At 40.8% G+C, this 16,611-nt stretch overlaps 2 protein-coding genes across 8 annotated transcripts in view; one reads left to right on the top strand and one right to left on the bottom strand.

Annotated features, from left to right (window-relative positions):
- Positions 1 to 60: 60 nt before the first annotated feature.
- On the bottom strand, positions 61 to 8,029 carry LOC307046256 (sushi domain-containing protein 4-like). 3 transcript variants are annotated; one of them, XM_079692588.1, is made up of 11 exons: positions 7,851 to 8,029; positions 7,307 to 7,395; positions 7,070 to 7,214; positions 6,220 to 6,411; positions 5,860 to 6,051; positions 5,333 to 5,524; positions 3,741 to 3,932; positions 3,287 to 3,481; positions 3,061 to 3,193; positions 1,660 to 2,039; positions 61 to 1,585 (listed from the first exon to the last, which is right to left on the bottom strand). In XM_079692588.1, exons 2-11 carry the CDS (start codon positions 7,346 to 7,348, stop codon positions 1,560 to 1,562), a joined length of 1,689 nt encoding a protein of 562 aa, XP_079548714.1. In that variant the 5' UTR covers positions 7,349 to 7,395; positions 7,851 to 8,029; the 3' UTR covers positions 61 to 1,559. The 3 variants fall into 3 exon arrangements, with proteins under 3 accessions (XP_079548714.1, XP_079548713.1, XP_079548715.1); XM_079692587.1 differs by having other exon boundaries at positions 1,660 to 2,042; positions 7,851 to 8,027; XM_079692589.1 differs by lacking the exon at positions 7,307 to 7,395 and having other exon boundaries at positions 1,660 to 2,042; positions 7,851 to 8,025.
- Positions 8,030 to 8,246: 217 nt separating this feature from the next.
- The window catches only part of fsip1 (fibrous sheath interacting protein 1), a 43,830-nt gene continuing 35,465 nt past the window's right edge, over positions 8,247 to 16,611 (top strand). For 3 of the 5 annotated variants that reach the window (XM_079692616.1, XM_079692612.1, XM_079692615.1), the window contains exons 1-8: positions 8,247 to 8,409; positions 8,487 to 8,544; positions 8,638 to 8,807; positions 8,933 to 9,014; positions 9,090 to 9,179; positions 9,806 to 9,945; positions 10,155 to 10,274; positions 13,337 to 13,498. In XM_079692616.1, coding sequence (XP_079548742.1) covers positions 8,248 to 8,409; positions 8,487 to 8,544; positions 8,638 to 8,807; positions 8,933 to 9,014; positions 9,090 to 9,179; positions 9,806 to 9,945; positions 10,155 to 10,274; positions 13,337 to 13,498 — 984 coding nt within the window. In that variant the 5' untranslated portion in view covers position 8,247. The remainder of the gene's footprint in view (positions 8,410 to 8,486; positions 8,545 to 8,637; positions 8,808 to 8,932; positions 9,015 to 9,089; positions 9,180 to 9,805; positions 9,946 to 10,154; positions 10,275 to 13,336; positions 13,499 to 16,611) is intronic. The other 2 variants (XM_079692614.1, XM_079692613.1) reach the window with 2 other exon arrangements.

Genomic DNA, 16,611 nt, shown 5'->3' with positions numbered 1-16,611 from the left:
TTTGAGACTGTTGAATACTTCAATTAATTCAGACCAAATGAAAAAGAAGCATAAAGGCAATTTGAACATCTCAAATAATATTTAATCAAAATAATTGTATGGTATATACAGAGTAAATTTAACTTAATACATTTTACATATATTAAAACTACCATCTTCACAGAAACACAAAAAAAAAATGAATTCCTCAGTCCAAAAGTAAATGTAATGGACAGTCAAACCAAGTGAACACTAACATTACACTGATCTGTACACTTACTCACTCACGTGTAGGAGCGTCCAAACAACATTAACAGTGTCACTTAGAACATGTCTGCAGAAGAATCAAAACTAAAGCGGTGATAAGACTTTCTCCAAGAGCTGTGAAAGCATTAAAAAGAAGCCATGGCTGATCAACAGCGTTGTGGTAACAAATAAATAAATACACATCTTAAATTTCCCTTTTACACTCAAAACAGGAATTTACAAGTAGCCTGAATAAATTAAGAGAATAATATTTTCTGGTGTAGAAGTGATGTGTCTGACAAAGCCACACATAATATCACTAAAACAGCGTCCACACGGCGGCGTACGTTGAAGCTTGCCGGCAGGTTGAACATTGCTCAACTTTTGAAGTGAGCAACGCGAGCAAAGCGAAGCAACACTCCCACAATGCAGTTCGGCAAAGTGTGACGTCACCCCATTCAAAGTGAATGGGCAGAAGCGTTGAAGCTTCAACGCACGCCGCTGTGTGGACGGGCCGTAAGCTGTGGAGGCATTTAACTGACATTCATGTTTCAAATTCCTTATTTTTTACAGAATCCTGTGCATAGAAGTGGAAAGCTAAGGCCATTGGGGGCAAGAGTTGGAGTATGAAGAGAATACGTCTGAAAGCTTTGCGAGAGTTAAATGTGCTTAATGCAGGCCTGGGAAAAAAAGTGTTTGCCCTCAATCCAATGAAAAATGCAGCTGAGTGAACTCTTGGGGGGACAAGTTACCATAAACTGTACAGTGACATGTGGAAGGACATGAATAATAACACCTTAAGTAATACTTTCTAATCACAAAAACCTTGTGAAGACAATGCTGTGAGTAAATGACTTGGACAATAATCTTGATTTCCTTCTTTCATGCATCTTCACCGATTCTGGTGCGAAATGTGTTTAAAGAAAAGTAACAGTGAACAAACACTGAAGAGATTATTAGCTCTCAAACTGAGTTCCCCCACTAAACTGAAATACAACAGGCATTCAGTTCAACAGCCTGTAAGACACATTTTTTCTTCATTTTTCTTCCTTTCTGTTTTTGTTCTACGTTTTCAAACGGAGCTTCAGACATTAGACGTACATACATAGATAAGGAATTGTTATGAAAAATGTAAGCATGTATGTACATGTGAATCCCTTCTCTCTTCTCCTTTGGGATGGGCCGAGGAACTACTCTGAGCGACCCACAGCTTCACTCAGAGCCTCGTCTGTGTTGACAGCTGTGTTGACAAACTCTCAAGAGTTACCCGCTCACCAGTGCAGGTCAGTAGCAACGCTGGTATCCTCGAGTAAGTACAAAGGTTGTTGCATTCTTCAGGCCTCCTTCAGCAATGGCATATCTGTAGACAAAAGACCATTATTAGCAAAGAGGGGGTTTTAGGTAAGTAAGAAGTGTGTTTGAATTGGGCTTCACCATCAGAGTAGTCCATCTCAGAGTCCAGAGACAGGTTGTGATGGTCGCTGCCTGCAGACGGCCTTCTTTGAGAGTATGATGGAGCTGCAGCACCTGCGTGCTCCAGAATCCAGGTGGAGGATGAGGGTGAAGGTGACGAGGAGGACGGCACAGGGTGGACCACGGCCATCTCTGACTGCTGCTGTTTGAGGGAAGAAGGCCGAGAGGGGCCAGCCTCTGGCGCTGTGGCGTGCTGACCCTCAGACAGCACTATCTGGACTCGAGACTCGGAGCTGAGGGACGTGGCTCCACAAGTATTCACAGCCTCATCGTACGAGGGCAGAGTCACCTGGACTCCTTCCACCATGATGGACACAGGCTGTCCGGACACTCCCTGATCCCTTCTAGGTGTGAAGGATAAGAAGACAGTTAGTTACCACTAGTTTCTTGAGTGTAAAGTAGGGATGGGTATCGTTAAGGTTTTAACGGTACTACTACTTTTATCGATACCGCTTATCGGTCTGGTCTTTTAACGGTACTCTTATCGGTTCTTTAAAAAAAAAAAAAAAAGGTAAACGAACTAAACAAATTGTGAACAAAACTAACATTGCTTTTTATTTAAATTAAATACATAATATTTCACATCAAAAGAAACAACAATGTTTTTAACAAATCGTATTAAATAATCTGATGACAGAATTGTAAACAGAATAGCTGAAACTTTAACAAAATAAATAACTCAGTTACCTCTAATCATTAACCCATGGTTGTATAATTGAGTTAACCCTGTGTGTTGCTGCTAGCATACATAACTCCTGACGTGGAACCGTTACTCGTGGATGGGGCTACATAGCTACGAGAAAGACAGTTGAAAATGGTGCATTTCTCCGTCTGAATGTGGAGCACTTTTGCTAAATTTTTAGACAAATTGCTCGTGTTACCGCCCTTACATGCTAAACTCACTCTTATTGCGCTTTTGGCAACAAGCATTGTCCACATCGAGACAGGGAGAAGTTTAACCTCACCTTGGAGCGCGTTCTCCTCCGAGTGTGTGTGTGTGTGTGTGTGTGTGTGTGTGTTGCCGCATGTAGCAGCCGTGTGTGTGTAAACTGCCCCGCCCCCTCGCAAGCAGGCGGGGGAGAGAGATCGAAAATACTAAAAATAATCATGGACGCATTTTGCAGTCTTTTTGCATATTAGAAACGGAGTTGGCGACAGTAAAACTACAATATAATGTTTGTGTAGCAATAATACATATGACATATTTTTTAGATGTCTCCAGTACCGATAAAAATACCGATAACGTCGGAGCTTAGCGGCACCACGGTCTTTAATAATTCAGCCCCGGGGCCCGTTTAATACCGGCGCTCGGTACAAATCCCTAGTGTAAAGTGCTTTTCCGTATTTTGAGGGCAGACTCACCGATGGAGGGATTTGAGTTTTGGCTGCAGAAGAACAAACAGCACCACCAGGAGCAGTATTAGGGCCACTGAGCTGGCTGTGGAGGCCACTATGGACAGGGCGGGCATCCCCAATGGTAAAGTTGGGTTGTGGTCTGTGAAACACATAACAGTTGACACAGTTATGTGTACAGAAGTTAATTTAATTATTTATGTAATAGTAAAAAATATGTAATCTATTTGTGTACCTTGCTCCATGAGGCAGCTGAGCTTCATTTGGCTGTCCCATTCTCCATACTGACAGGTAAGGTATTTATAGTCTCCCTTCAGGACATAGCCTTCCTCACAGAAATACTCAATCACAGTGCCCTGAGAAAGTCTTTGGCATGGGGCGGGGTGGCAGGTGTAGCCCCCATTCGCTGGCTGAAATGGAGGCTGGCAAACTGTCGACAGAGGAGAAAGGAAACAATAAATACATAAACTCCACTGCTGTATGTTATTTTACTTGAATTATGTTAACATGCAAGGGACTACGTTATTGTTTAAACTGTTTACATTTGTCTTGTGTTTTATTAAACGTTTGTACAAAAATGACATGTGGAGTTCCCTAAGTCTCCCTCCTGGTGCCTCTTTAGTTCAACTGCTCCCACTAGCTTACATTATTTAAAAACGACTTCATATCTTCTGGAGGTCTGTCTTTACCGTCACTGCGTATACAGTGGGGAGGTTCAGAGGACCAGTGTCCCAGTGCAGAGCAGGTGAGAAAGCTGGATCCGTCGGGCAGGTAACCGGGGTCGCAGCTATACTCCAGTACGGTGCCCACAGGGAACGAGCTTCTGTTGGTTTCTGTCAGATTAGTGGACCCGTGCTGCACCGTAGAGGGCCTTATACAACCTTAAAAAGGGGTAAACAAATACAGTTAAAAGTTGAATTTACAAAAACAAACATATTCAGGCTTTGTCTATAAAAGCACTTAAAAGGACGTTTCAGCTATTTGCGCTAATAGCTGATACGTGTCAGCCAATCTATCTATACCTTGCTATGTGAGGCAGCTGCTCGACATTAGTCTGCCCCATTTCCAATACTGACAATAACGGAATTTATAGTAGGCTTCAGATTATAACCTTCATCACATAAATACTGAATCCCAGTGCCATGAGGTAGCCTTCCACAAGTGAGCTCCTGTTCTCTGGCTGATATTGAGTGTGGCATACTGTCGATTGAAGAAAGGAAAAACAATAAAACACATAAACTCAGATGCTGTATCTTGTTTCGCTACGTGTCATCTTAGTGCATCTGTTTGTAATAAAACTTGCTTTGTCTCCATCCAAGGATATTCGGAGTATTCAAAGATCTGGGCAGCGCATTGATCATAATGTGTCTGTTTTTGCAGTTGCTGGATGTTGACTTAAGAAGAAAGAAGGTTTTCTCTGATCTCTTGTGGAGTTGGTTTGTATGATCAGAGCCCCGATATGTCTCCGACTGCATTTACAGGAAAACACTCATGTTGTTTTTGATATAAACAAACTGCTTGTGTTACGAACACAGAACGCTGAAATACATAGGGAAAATGCTTACACTAGGTTAGAACATTAAACGGAAAAATACACGGAATACATACATATATTAGGGTTTCCGCTAGGATTTTTTCTCGCCGGTCAAACGTCCGGACAGAATTAATTTTACCGGACACATTTGAAACTTACCGGTCATGTTTCAATAATAATAATAATGAGAATTGTGAATTACATTCAAAGAAACTACTTGTAGTAGAGTAAGTACATTATTCAAAAGTTTACATTAACTTTGAATAATAATACGGGAGAAACGGATCCTCTCTTTTCCTCTCTCCCTCTCTCCTGACAGCCCGTCAGTTTCTCATGCAGCGCGCTAAACAGTGGGCGGGGCTTCAGGTGATTATGGAGCAGCTGATCTGATCTCTCTCTCGCGTCCGGTTACACTTCACTCGCGTTTATGTCCATATCGATCAGATCCAGCTCTCCTGATCAGCCTTTATAGAGAGCACAGATCAAACTATTAAGAGTGAATATCGGCCGATAATAATCGGCGGCCAATCGATCGGAGCATCGGACATTTTGAAGGTTTTGAATTTACCGGTTTTTATTAAATTTTACCAGCTAAAAACCGGTAATTACCGGCTAACGGAAACCCTGACATATATATATTTTTTAAACAAATAAAAAATCTCAAACTATTTACTATAACTACATGTTGTAAACAGTTTTGAAGGGTGGTGAAAATGCAGACTGTATTAAAAGGGGGTTTGTTTTTACCATCACTTCTTATACAGCGAGGAGGTTCAGAGGACCAGTGTCCCAGTTTGGAGCAGGTGAGGATGCTGGATCCGACCGGCAGGTAACCGGGGTCACAGCTGTACCGCAGTATTGTGCCCACAGGGAACAAACTCCTATTGGAGTCTGTCAGATTAGTTGAGCCATGCTGCACTGTGGAGGGTCTTACACAACCTTAAAAAGGGGACAAATAACAGTTAAGATCTCTAATTAGCTTAAATATATTTTGTATACAGCAGATTTGTTACAAAGTGCTAAACTGGTCAAGTTAAAACTAAGTTTAGCTTTTTTTCTTTCTTATGATCTATGGCATTACAACTTGCGCATCACAAATATTTTTGAGAATACTTCTAGCCAGGATTATGCTGTTTCTATAGAAATGCAGGTGATTATATAATCTATTGAAAAGCAAGGCCACAGTAAGTCAAATTAGGAGCCATGTGGGGTTCAGATTGTTCGGAAAAATTAATTGATCTTATTGATACATCTCAGTTTGAGGACTGACCAACCTTGGCTCACACAACTGATCTGCATGGGGCCGTCCCACTGTCCGTCCTGGCAGGTCAGGTAGTTATAGTCTCCACTGAGAAAAAAGCCATCGTCACAGAAGAACTCAATCACAGTGCCGTGGGAAAACATCCGGCAGGGCGCTGGGTGGCAGGTGTAGCCCCCATGTTCGGGTTTGAAGAGGGGTAGACATGCTGATGGAGGAAAAGAAAACAAGTGCATGGTGTTGTTTATCTGCAAACATAAATCATTACAAATAATTTACAGAGAGAAGATTTTAAATGAGGTTAGTTGCTCACATCAGAGACATTCTACGTTACTTTGCAGATTGGACAAAGACTGAGGTAGACTAAATAACTTACCACCACTGCGTATACAGTGAGGAGGGTCAGAGGTCCAGCGTCCGATTGTGCTGCAGGTGAGGATGCTGGGTCCGTCTGGCAGGTAACCAGGGTCACAGCTGTACTGCAGTACTGTGCCCACAGGGAAGGAGCCCCTGTTGGTTTCTGTGAGGTTTACCCAGCTGTTCTGGACCATATAGGGCCTCACACATCCTGGGAAGAACAGACGAAACAAATGAGAAATTCTGTGAAACTGCGCAGGTTTTCAGCAGAATTAATACAATAAATATTTTGAGCCGTGTTTGATACATGTTACCCAGTGAAGCCACCAGTAAGTGACACACAATATGACCTATAATAACCATCTGCACTACAAGGGCATGGCACCACATGTGTCCAGAAAATGTCGAAGCTGTAATTCTACCTATTACATAAATTGCAATATTGTATGGTTTGGCAGTGTCATGGCTAATCCCATCCTCTTAAATCGGGACATCTGTACGAAATTATTTTATGTTAAATATTCACTTAACTATTCCGTAACAATAACATGTGAATATCACTGACATTATAATGGACGGTTTTAGTGCTTTTTTATTAAGTCTGTAGTATTACTGAAAAATAAATCTGCTTGGATAAACTGTAAAATGTTGAAAACAATGTTAGGAAACAGTCACTACGGTATCCCCTGAGCAGTATGACATGCAATACATCCCATCTTTGTCAGGATTGTTTGATTTTCAACCATTTTTTCTTAGAGATAACAAAGCTGAATAATATTATTAATATTCGTAAAAGAAAGGTTAATGTACAGATACAATCTAAAATGCTTAACATTGTATGAGTGTTCAACCATCGTTGTGCTCCTTACCTGACCCTTGCCCAGTGGACACTGCAGTCAGTACCAGCAGCAACAAAAACAACAACCGTTTAGTGGATGAGCTGTGGGCCCACAAGGCAATTGATGTTGACTGTATCATTCCATCGCACATCTTTCCCCGCCGAGTCAACTCAACCTGGTATGATGAAAACACATTGTAAGCACAAAAAGGCTATACATATTATGATGAAAAAGCAATCACCCAGAGCCTTGACCACATGCTGTCACCTGGCTGGCGCAGGTACTCTGCAGAGCTTGGACAGCTTCCATCGAAATGGGTGTGATTTTGGTACAATGACAGCACTGAGAAAAAAAGCCTAGCAAAAACCATTTAGCAAGTTAGCGTTTTTATTGCGAAACCCATGCCAGGTGCTCCCTTTAATACCGTTAATTATCTAAACGAAGCGACGTTTTTAGCTAACCATGTCACCCACACGTCAAATATGACCCTGTTCCTGAATGGTTCTATCGCAGCAGCTACACACCCATTTTCGGTGCTTACTTGTTAGCCTTAATAGCTACGTTTGATAACGTTACAGGGAGCAAGGCCAAAACAAAAATAAACCACTGTTATACACCGAGTGTAAAATGTGGAGTATACTTAGCTAGCAACTAGCAAATGTGCAGACACCAATTGAATATGTATATTCAACGAAGCACATCACAGCTGGTTCGATTGTTAGGCTAGCTGCCTTGGACAATCAATTGTAGCCTTCAAAGCTGGCTAACGATAGTAAGACATAAAAAGGGCTCGTTGTTTGGCGTTACCTACCACAAAAACACGGCCTCGAGTCCTCCACCTTCGCGTTCTCACACTGTATACATTTATTAACACTATCTCAGCTTCACTGACGACATTTGACGTTACTAATTAAACGAAGATATCATTTAATAATCGAGCGCAGCGGTGCAGCTACAGCTAACCCCTAGCTAGCTCCTTACTAGCTAGCTTGTTATCCGCTACGCTAGCTAGCAGCATCGATTGCAGCATCAGTTTGGCTGCCTCAATTCCGTCCAGGAGCCATGGTAACACATGCATATTTCCATAGTTACAACATCCGGGACTGTTTGCATCCATAGTGACCAAAACACAAGGAGACAAGTTGTTTTACTTAGGCAACAGCAATTTAATAATATATTTTTGACGTTTTACTTCTTGAAATTGCACCATGGAAATCATCAAAGGTACTTTGGATGACATTTCTCGACCTGCATCGAGTGAGCAGACAGGCAGCCGTGTGTCAAGCATGTCATTGTCTCATGGTGACAGAATTGGTACAACTACTCCATTTGCTCTGGTTGTTTTGACTAACGATGCTGCTGATGTTCAGGTAATTGAGTAAAAACTGATACATTCATGGTTATTGAATTTGAAAGAATTAGATTTCAAACAATGTTTACCCTGTAGATCCAGAGCCGTTATGAAGAAAGTTTAATCAACTCCTCATCCAGAGGTCTGGACAAAGGTAATTACATTTTTTCTAATGAAAAAGAACTACACTGTTTTTTTTGTGTGGTCCCATTACTCAACAGTCTTTATAATATGTGTGCAATTTTAGGCCAGTGTCCCCTTGAAATTTCCGATGAAGAAAAAGAAAATCCCCGACTGCAGAGGGCCTTTGAGGAAATGAAACGACTTGATGAAATACTTTCTGAAAAGATCTGCCTTGAAAAAGAAGTCAAGCGTCAAAGGAAAGAGCTTCAAGCTAAACTCTGGCAAGAGCTCATGGTGCAGTGTTTGCATTCGCTCCATAAACATTACCAATTCGTTTTTTGTTTTTTTAACCTAAAAATTGATCATACATATCAAGTATGGTATAATAACATAACGTAATATAACACTTTTTCCTGCAGCAGAATAATCGTGAAGGTCACTCTGAATGTGCCCAAGAAGCCATGAACACAAGGTTGTTTTTGGCTCTGGAAGCACCCACTGGTAAGCAAAGGCATGAGTAAACAGATCAGATGCAGTCACTGTGAGACATCTGAAATGTATTTTTTTATCTTACAGTAACAGAAGGGGAGGACAACTTTGTACCTGTGTTTGAAACTCAAGTTCCTGACTGGGAGCAAAGCCAAGATAACCAACACTTGGAACAAAGTGAGTTAATAAGAATCAAACATGAAATCAAAAGCAGAAGGCCTTTTTCCAAGTTATGATCTCTGTTGTATTACCTAGATTGGGCACATGATGGCGCCCTTAGTTTGGGAAACTAAGCTGTCTGTTTTTTCTTTCAAAGTAGACTGTGGCAGATAACAGCTAGTGCACTAACTCAATTTGCCAGTGGTCAATGCATAACACTTTACCCACTATGCAACTCATGATCTTGTGGCTTTTGGTGATATCGATTCCCAAGGGAAAATAAAAAACACCTTTCCCCCCAAAAAAACCATAAAACCTGACATAACCTGATGTTTTTTCTCTGCCTAAATGCTGACATTTAGAATGATTGTCCACTTGTTATTATACAGGCTTAAACCTCTTACACTTTAGTTCAAGCATGGTTTCACACCCACTATGCTGCCTTGCGGAGCTAGCATTCAATTAGTACCTATCCATATGTCACCATTTCAATATATTTGGGCAGCTTCAAACTACAATCATGTGGATCAGATGATGGAATAAAACTCCATTGTTTAAAAATGACTAATAGTAATTCCGTGATTTCTATCTGAATTGGCTGAAATAAAAACCTTTGGAATCTAATGTGTGGCATCGCCTGACAGGTGAAAGGAGGCCAGACAGCTCAACAGACTTATTTGAACAAGACCATGAGGAGACTGGGGAAGAGAAATCTGAAGGCAGCCACTGTGGAGCTTCCAAAGGCAAGAGAGAAAAAAAGGACTTTGTGAAGAGAAACATTGAGGTATGTAAAAGTTCACATTGGGCCAAATGCAGTGCTGGGGTAAATCGCATGACTTAGAGCAAGTACCTTAACCGTTTGTTTTCCCAATGAGTCAATTATTTTTCTCTCAAGAGAAAGAATGGAAGCATAGTGCATAGGGCACCACAGCAAGAAATAAAAATGTTTATTATGAACTGATTCCATTCTCTTTTCCCCCCCAAATCCTCTAGTTAGTAAGTGGTGAGGGGGACCAAGTGCTTTTGACTCAGGCAGAGATCGAGCGTCTGGCCGAGCTCCTTGGAGAAGTAGAGGAAGATGAAGAGGAGAGTGCCAGAGGTGCAGACAGCGAGGTAGGGTGACATGAAGCCCTAACATACACCATGTGCTGCCAGATGTGTCTCTATTTTAAGTTCCTTAATACTTCCCCCTCATGTCTTATGCGATGAACCAGTGGATACAATCCACTGCTTCTGCTTATACCAACATTTTGATCGAATATAACATTTTAAATTAATTATTTGAAGAACCAAATGTTCATTTCAGTCCACAACCTTTTTAAACAATTTCAGTTTAGGTTTTTTTATTTGATCTGTGTTAGAATCTAACATTCCGCTTTTCAAATGCTGTTTTTAACACAGTGTAACTTTGGAGCAGCACGAAGAGTGCCATTGGTCAGGCGTTCATGTTTTAATGGTTGCTTGGCAGCTCGGCAGCCTCTGGGCAGAAGATCCTGACTCCTCAATGCAGTTCAGATTACAAACCAGATGTCAAGTGGCATATGAATTTCAAATGGAATGCCGCATGTCATAGATGAATTTTGTTATCACATTTTCATAACAATTCCCCCTATGGTGTTTCTGTGAAACCAGAAGCCAGGATCTTTCATATAGCCCTAATATAAGCTACAGTTGCTCTCATTAAGAGGGTGTGCTGATAGAGTTCACAGACTGAGGCCTCTTGTTTTCTTTCATGATTCGTCTGAGGGCCCGTGTCACCTGGAGCAGTAGACTATTTCCCTGTGAACCCACCTACGCCATTCTCACTTCAAATGTTTTTTATTTTAAGTTTTCATTTAATTTTTGAAGTCAAATGAGATAGAGCCTGTTAGGAACGAGAGGGAACGTACTTACCTTTCACATACGGTTCCATTTAGCCTGACCCCGACAGTTCTACATCCGTGGGACAGCTTGCCAGAGTTTGTCTTTTTTGTGTCTTGCTGCTCTATTTATGATGTTTGCCTTGACTTTCAGAACAATACTGCAGTAATTGTGGTGTCAGATACCAAACTGAGGGGAGTGCAGATGCTCTGGGTTCTTTTATTGGCTGGAGGAAGGCTTCCTGTTATTGCAAGGCGTGCTATCATGACTGGTGAAAACGGAGCGAGCACATTATTTATGTCAACAGGACTCTGGCAGTGATGCATCTTCTATTCTGTGGACTTCACTTATATTTTAGCCAAGACACATCAACCACTTGCTTACTGCTTGTCTAACACACTTTATTTTTTACGTTACCAACTCTTGTTCTAACAAGTTCCACTGTTTTCTGTTACTCTGGTAACTCGAGGCGGCAAATCAGTAGCTGTCACTTGATGGAGAACATTAGTGGATTTAATCTCAAAAGGAATCAAAGGAAGCTTTGACATGGGTAACACACTTATTTAATTGCTGTCAAGAGTTGATGAGAAGATTGATCCACTCTTGAGAGTTTTATGAAAACATCAAGATCATCCAAGGGACAATAAGCTTACTGTAGCCTTGCATAAAGACTAGGGAACAGCTAACCTGGCTCTGTCTGAAAGTAACACAATCCTTCTAATATAGCAATTCCAAAACTCAGTAATTACCAATCTATTAGAGGCTTATTAAATCTGTAAAAATAACAAGTTATTGTTTGGCAGGCGGACCCAGGCTAGCTGTCCTCTCTGCTTCCAGACTTATTGCTAATCTAAGAAAACCGGCTGCTAGCTATAGCTTCATATTCATCCAATAAACAAGTGTCTTTAATATACTCATGTAACTCTTAGTGAGAAAAAAAAGTAAGCATATTTCCTTAAATGTCAAATAAAAAATGTTTTCCACCAAGAACGTTATGTTCTCGGTTCAGTTTGTTCGTAGGTTTGCTTTTGTCCATTGTCAGAAATATTAAGGAACAAATTCAGGCCGAAATGTTATGGCACTTGGTGGAACGGTGTAGCTCTCGACCAGAGAAAAAAACATGCCATGTTTGAGTCACAAAACAGATACAACATTATACATTACTTATGGAAACTATGTTGGTTGATGTCTGTACTCTACGAATGCCCTTCTAGTTTTAGATGGATTTATTTGTTGCGATTGTGGCATTCTATCAGTCTGTCCATTACAGTTTTATATTAGAAGTCCCCTATTATACTGTTTTTCATCAATATATTATAGGTCTCAGATATATACAAAACATGTCTCTGAAGTGTTTGGCTCGAAATACCAAACAGATCATGCATCATAGCATCCCATAAACCCCTCTGTTTCAGCTCTGTTTCAAAAGTGCTGATTCTCTGTCTGTTACTTTAGATGAAAATAAGGTGCCACTATTTGGTTAAAAATAAAAACAATGATGCTCTAGGAGGAGATTCAGGTGATAAGGTGGGGGGATGTTACCTTGGTAGCTTATTGGCTAATGGTTACACAAGCCAAAAAACGTTATGACATCATAAAGTGGCCAAAAATCTGATCAGCTCATTTTCAGACAGGTTTTTATATAAAACAATCAGGACTAAAAGTGAGTGAATCTTTTTTCCCGAAACATTCAGAATCTCTTTACACAGAGGGGACACATGTTTATGTGTAAAAGACATGAACAAGTGGATTTTGCATATTAGGTGACCTTTAATCTAACAACTGACATATTAAAGCAATGATCAGAAGACTTAAACACAAAGGACAACCCGAGGCCTGACTGAAGTTGAGATTGAGGTTTTCTGACACATCCAAGTAAACCACTGCAATGGTTCAAATCTCCACCAGAATATATCTTGCAAATTGTTGATCTCATTTGTTCATTCTTGGCTCTGTGTGGTGCTCAGCCCAGTTGATAGAACCTTCTGTTTGCCGTCTTCAACTTATTGCAAGATTTTATCATCACTAGGCTGTGATGTGCTCACCACAGACCCACTGTGTCCCAAAGGACTTCAGGAGTGTCCACTGAGGGGGAAAGTTTGGGCTTTTATTGGAAGAGTGATCAGAAGCAAGTTCCGAATCAAGAATTGTATACCAAGTGCCAGATCAGACTTCTAACTCTTTCCCATTTTACACATCACTGTCACAAAGTTGCCAAATAAGCAATAGGTATTTGTCAGTACCCTACTTCACTGCATAAAGCAGACTTAAAACCCCAGGGCCGTGACTGATTTCAGCAATAATTTCCTTTCCAGGGGGATATGTGGGCCGTGTCCGTCCCGACAGGCCAGGGTTACATCCCTGAGCCCTCTGACCTGGAGCAGCTGATTGACATTGACTCCAAAATGCGCCTTCTCCTTCCTGTCGAAGAATTTGCCTCAATGAACAGCTCGTACAGAAACCTGACCATGTCCCAGGTATGTATCCGAGTGCACTACTGTCTTCATTATTAGTTTATATTGTTTATTTAGAAATCGAAATGCCATTGAGAATGCACTGTGGCAAGGTTAAGTCTTTTGCAAGGTCAGCTCTGTATGGCTTGGATGGCAACCTCTTGTCATTTCGTTTGTTACTCACTTATTTGTCAGTGGTAAAAAACTGTATTGTGTAAGCTGCTGTAATTTGGAGCTCAGGGTTGCCTCACTTTTCCATCCTCTTTTCCATATAAAGTTTAAATCAAGCTTCTTGTGCATTATATGCTCCTTGTAAATGTAATGTAAAGCTTTTGCTTTGACCATTGTTTTATTATTGTAATTTTCCATATGAGCAATGGCAATTTGTATACATTTAGACATTTCTAATATTTCATGTATCATTTTGATACCAGATCTTTTTGCCCATAAAGAATATTTTTTGATGCTGGGATTTCTATTATTTGGTCCATCTGAGTTATACGTATATATTTATACAGTCCGAGTTAAGTAACCAACTCAAAAGTTTAGACTATGATCTGATCACGACCACATCAGACGGTGGAGAACCAACTTGATATCTATAACTGTAAAGATTTTCCATGCCTGGGTCCTGGGTTCGGGCCTGCTCATAGACGTGAGCTCAGAACCGTATCTAACTGCATTTTAAAGGCCAGATGGCCTGCTCATCATTTGCATAACCTGCCAGTGGAAAATTGTGTTTTTGGAATCATTCAAACTTTACAATGCAGTTTTGCGAACTCAGGTGCCATTTTCACTATCACTACTGGATGTAGACAAGGAAAAACGGCAGTACATCAATCCTGGTGCTGGAACAGTAAATGATCTTTGTCATGTCTGGAATAAGGCCGGTCTAATTACTTCCCTACATTTGATGTGAATTGAATCTTTGGCCAAATGAAATAGTACAAAGACTGTTATATGCCTAAGCAGCTGGATGTGTTACTTTATGAAACCTACTTCACCTCCCTTCCCACACTTTAATCCTCTTGTCTGGTTAAAAGAGTAAGTAAAATTCCCCATCATCCATCCATCATCTGCTCTGCATTAGTGCTGAAATGGCTAATGATTGCATTCCTTGATATAAATATGACAACTGTTTTGTCACTAAAGTAATTATTAGCAGCTTCAACTTCATATGATGAAAAATGTAATGTGGTGTTTTCTTGAAATGTAAAGTGAGAGGTGGGTAAACCTCACACCTGGAGGACTTATAAATAAGCTTTTCTACTACCCTTCTCTAATCCTGCCTCACTGGTGTGGCATATATTAGAGATACTCTGCACTGACAATAAATCTCTTTCAGAGCCAGTCATTCATTTCACATCAGTGCCTGTAAATCTTAAAGGTGGCCATAAAAGGAAATATGCTTTTTTTTTTGCGGTTACCTTTCAACTCTGCAGTAGCTCGAACCAGTCAGATGTCCTAATTGAAACCATTTGGACGAAAAATCAGGAACCTGCGTGTTTGCTTGCTGCAGGGAAGCATCTAAAGCACAAAAGAGATCAGCATATCTTAACGCCATTGAACCCCCCTCCATAATATTAAATCACAACCCAGATGTCCAGTTTGCTGTTCTCTCTGGTTTTCTGTGCCCTGTAGACCCGTCACTTACTATATGGATGAAGGAGTTATTCACCTCTCTTCTCCATTCAGCACCCGCTCAAAGGATCAGTCATGGCTTGAATCTGTGATCTCAGAACTTGGCGGGATCTTTTCCCGAAAAGCTATGATTGATATTTTGAGTCTGTGCATTCCTTGTGCAGTCCTCTTTGAAAGTATCCTCTCTGCCTGTGCGGGTAGAGGCAGCCTTGTGAGGCCTGGCACCAGCCGGGATACTACCTCAGAGGAGAGTCAGGCCCCCCCATCGCAACCTAATTACATAGCTGGTGAGGGCAGAGGAGTGCCAGAGCAAAACAGGAATAAGGCCTTGCCTTTCATCTAGAGATATACAGAAATGCTCACTACATAGATAGGACAGACTGCTGTTTAGTGGGTAGAAAGAACAATAACTTACATATTGCAGCCAATCATTTTTCTAAAAAGGGGGGGGATCATCTCTGCATTAAATGTTAATTTTGACACCTTTGTTGTCTAAAAACTACTAAATGGCTGTGCCAAACATGCCAAACTTAAGGCTGCAAAACAAACCGATTGTTGACATTACGGTGACATTTTCCACTTCCCATATACAGTCTAATATTATACTGATTGACTGAATCATAAGGTACAGAGAAATCCTTGTCATACTGCCCCGAAACATAGAATGAGTATTTGTGAAAGCAGAGTATCACTCATTACATTACCACGAGGTGAGTCATGATGAAACTCTGGATTAGACAAAGCCTTGTTTTCTTTGCCTCAGGTCATACTTGATTAAAAGGTCAGGTAGATCCTCCTTGAACGATCTGAATGGAATCAAAACACAATTTGAACAGTGTTTTCATTGGACCACTGCTTTGGCATTCCTCATTTTTTCCCCCATTTTCTCAAGGCTTCAGCTGAAATAGCCTTTCTGTCATTAAAAACATCTGTTTGCACATATGATTAACGTACAGTACCGTACAGCCTTCCTACTGTACCACTGTGGGAATGCCTGCCCCACCCACAGTCTGATCTCCCAGAAGAGGGGGATTCTGTCATAGAAATCAGCTGGTTTTGGGTGTTGGGTAACATTGGGGTGTAATTGTGTGTGTTTCACAGATCAGAACTAGGCTATTCTCTCAAATGTTTTTTTTTTTGCAAGTGTGGTTACAACGAAAATGTCTCAATGGCATTATACAATATGTTTTTCAGTCACTGTCGCACTACATTTGAAAGCAACTGAACTCTTCTAATCAGCAGGGCTTCAACTTCTTCTGTGTCTGCATAGTAACAGCCCAGCTGTGTTTTTGTTGTGTATCAGTGGCTATATTTTGATGTATAGATGAGGTCATTTAGTCACATTGTGTGGTTGCTGATGAGCACCCATGATTTTAACTACAACCAATGTTAAGTGAGAGAGCAGAGTTTTGGGCAGAGAACGCCCTTTCGACCAACACAATGCGGTCGGCAGAAAGTTAGCAAATTTATCTTATTTAGTCCGGGTCATATAATTA

The sequence above is a fragment of the Notothenia rossii genome (assembly GCF_949606895.1).
Source record: "Notothenia rossii genome assembly, chromosome: 7".
Lineage (NCBI taxonomy): Eukaryota > Metazoa > Chordata > Actinopteri > Perciformes > Nototheniidae > Notothenia > Notothenia rossii.
Note: the sequence above shows the minus strand (reverse complement) of the source record. Positions and strands in the feature narration are given on the sequence as shown.

Coding starts and splice junctions, on each gene's coding strand:
- LOC307046256 (XM_079692587.1), bottom strand. CDS start 7,348: ATGGAAGCTGTCCAAGCTCTGCAGAGTACCTGCGCCAGCCAG. Junction 3,482..3,740: donor CCACTGTATACGCAGTGACG/GTAAAGACAGAC, acceptor CTCTGTCGACAG/TTTGCCAGCCTCCATTTCAG. Junction 3,194..3,286: donor CAGCTGCCTCATGGAGCAAG/GTACACAAATAG, acceptor TGTGTTTCACAG/ACCACAACCCAACTTTACCA.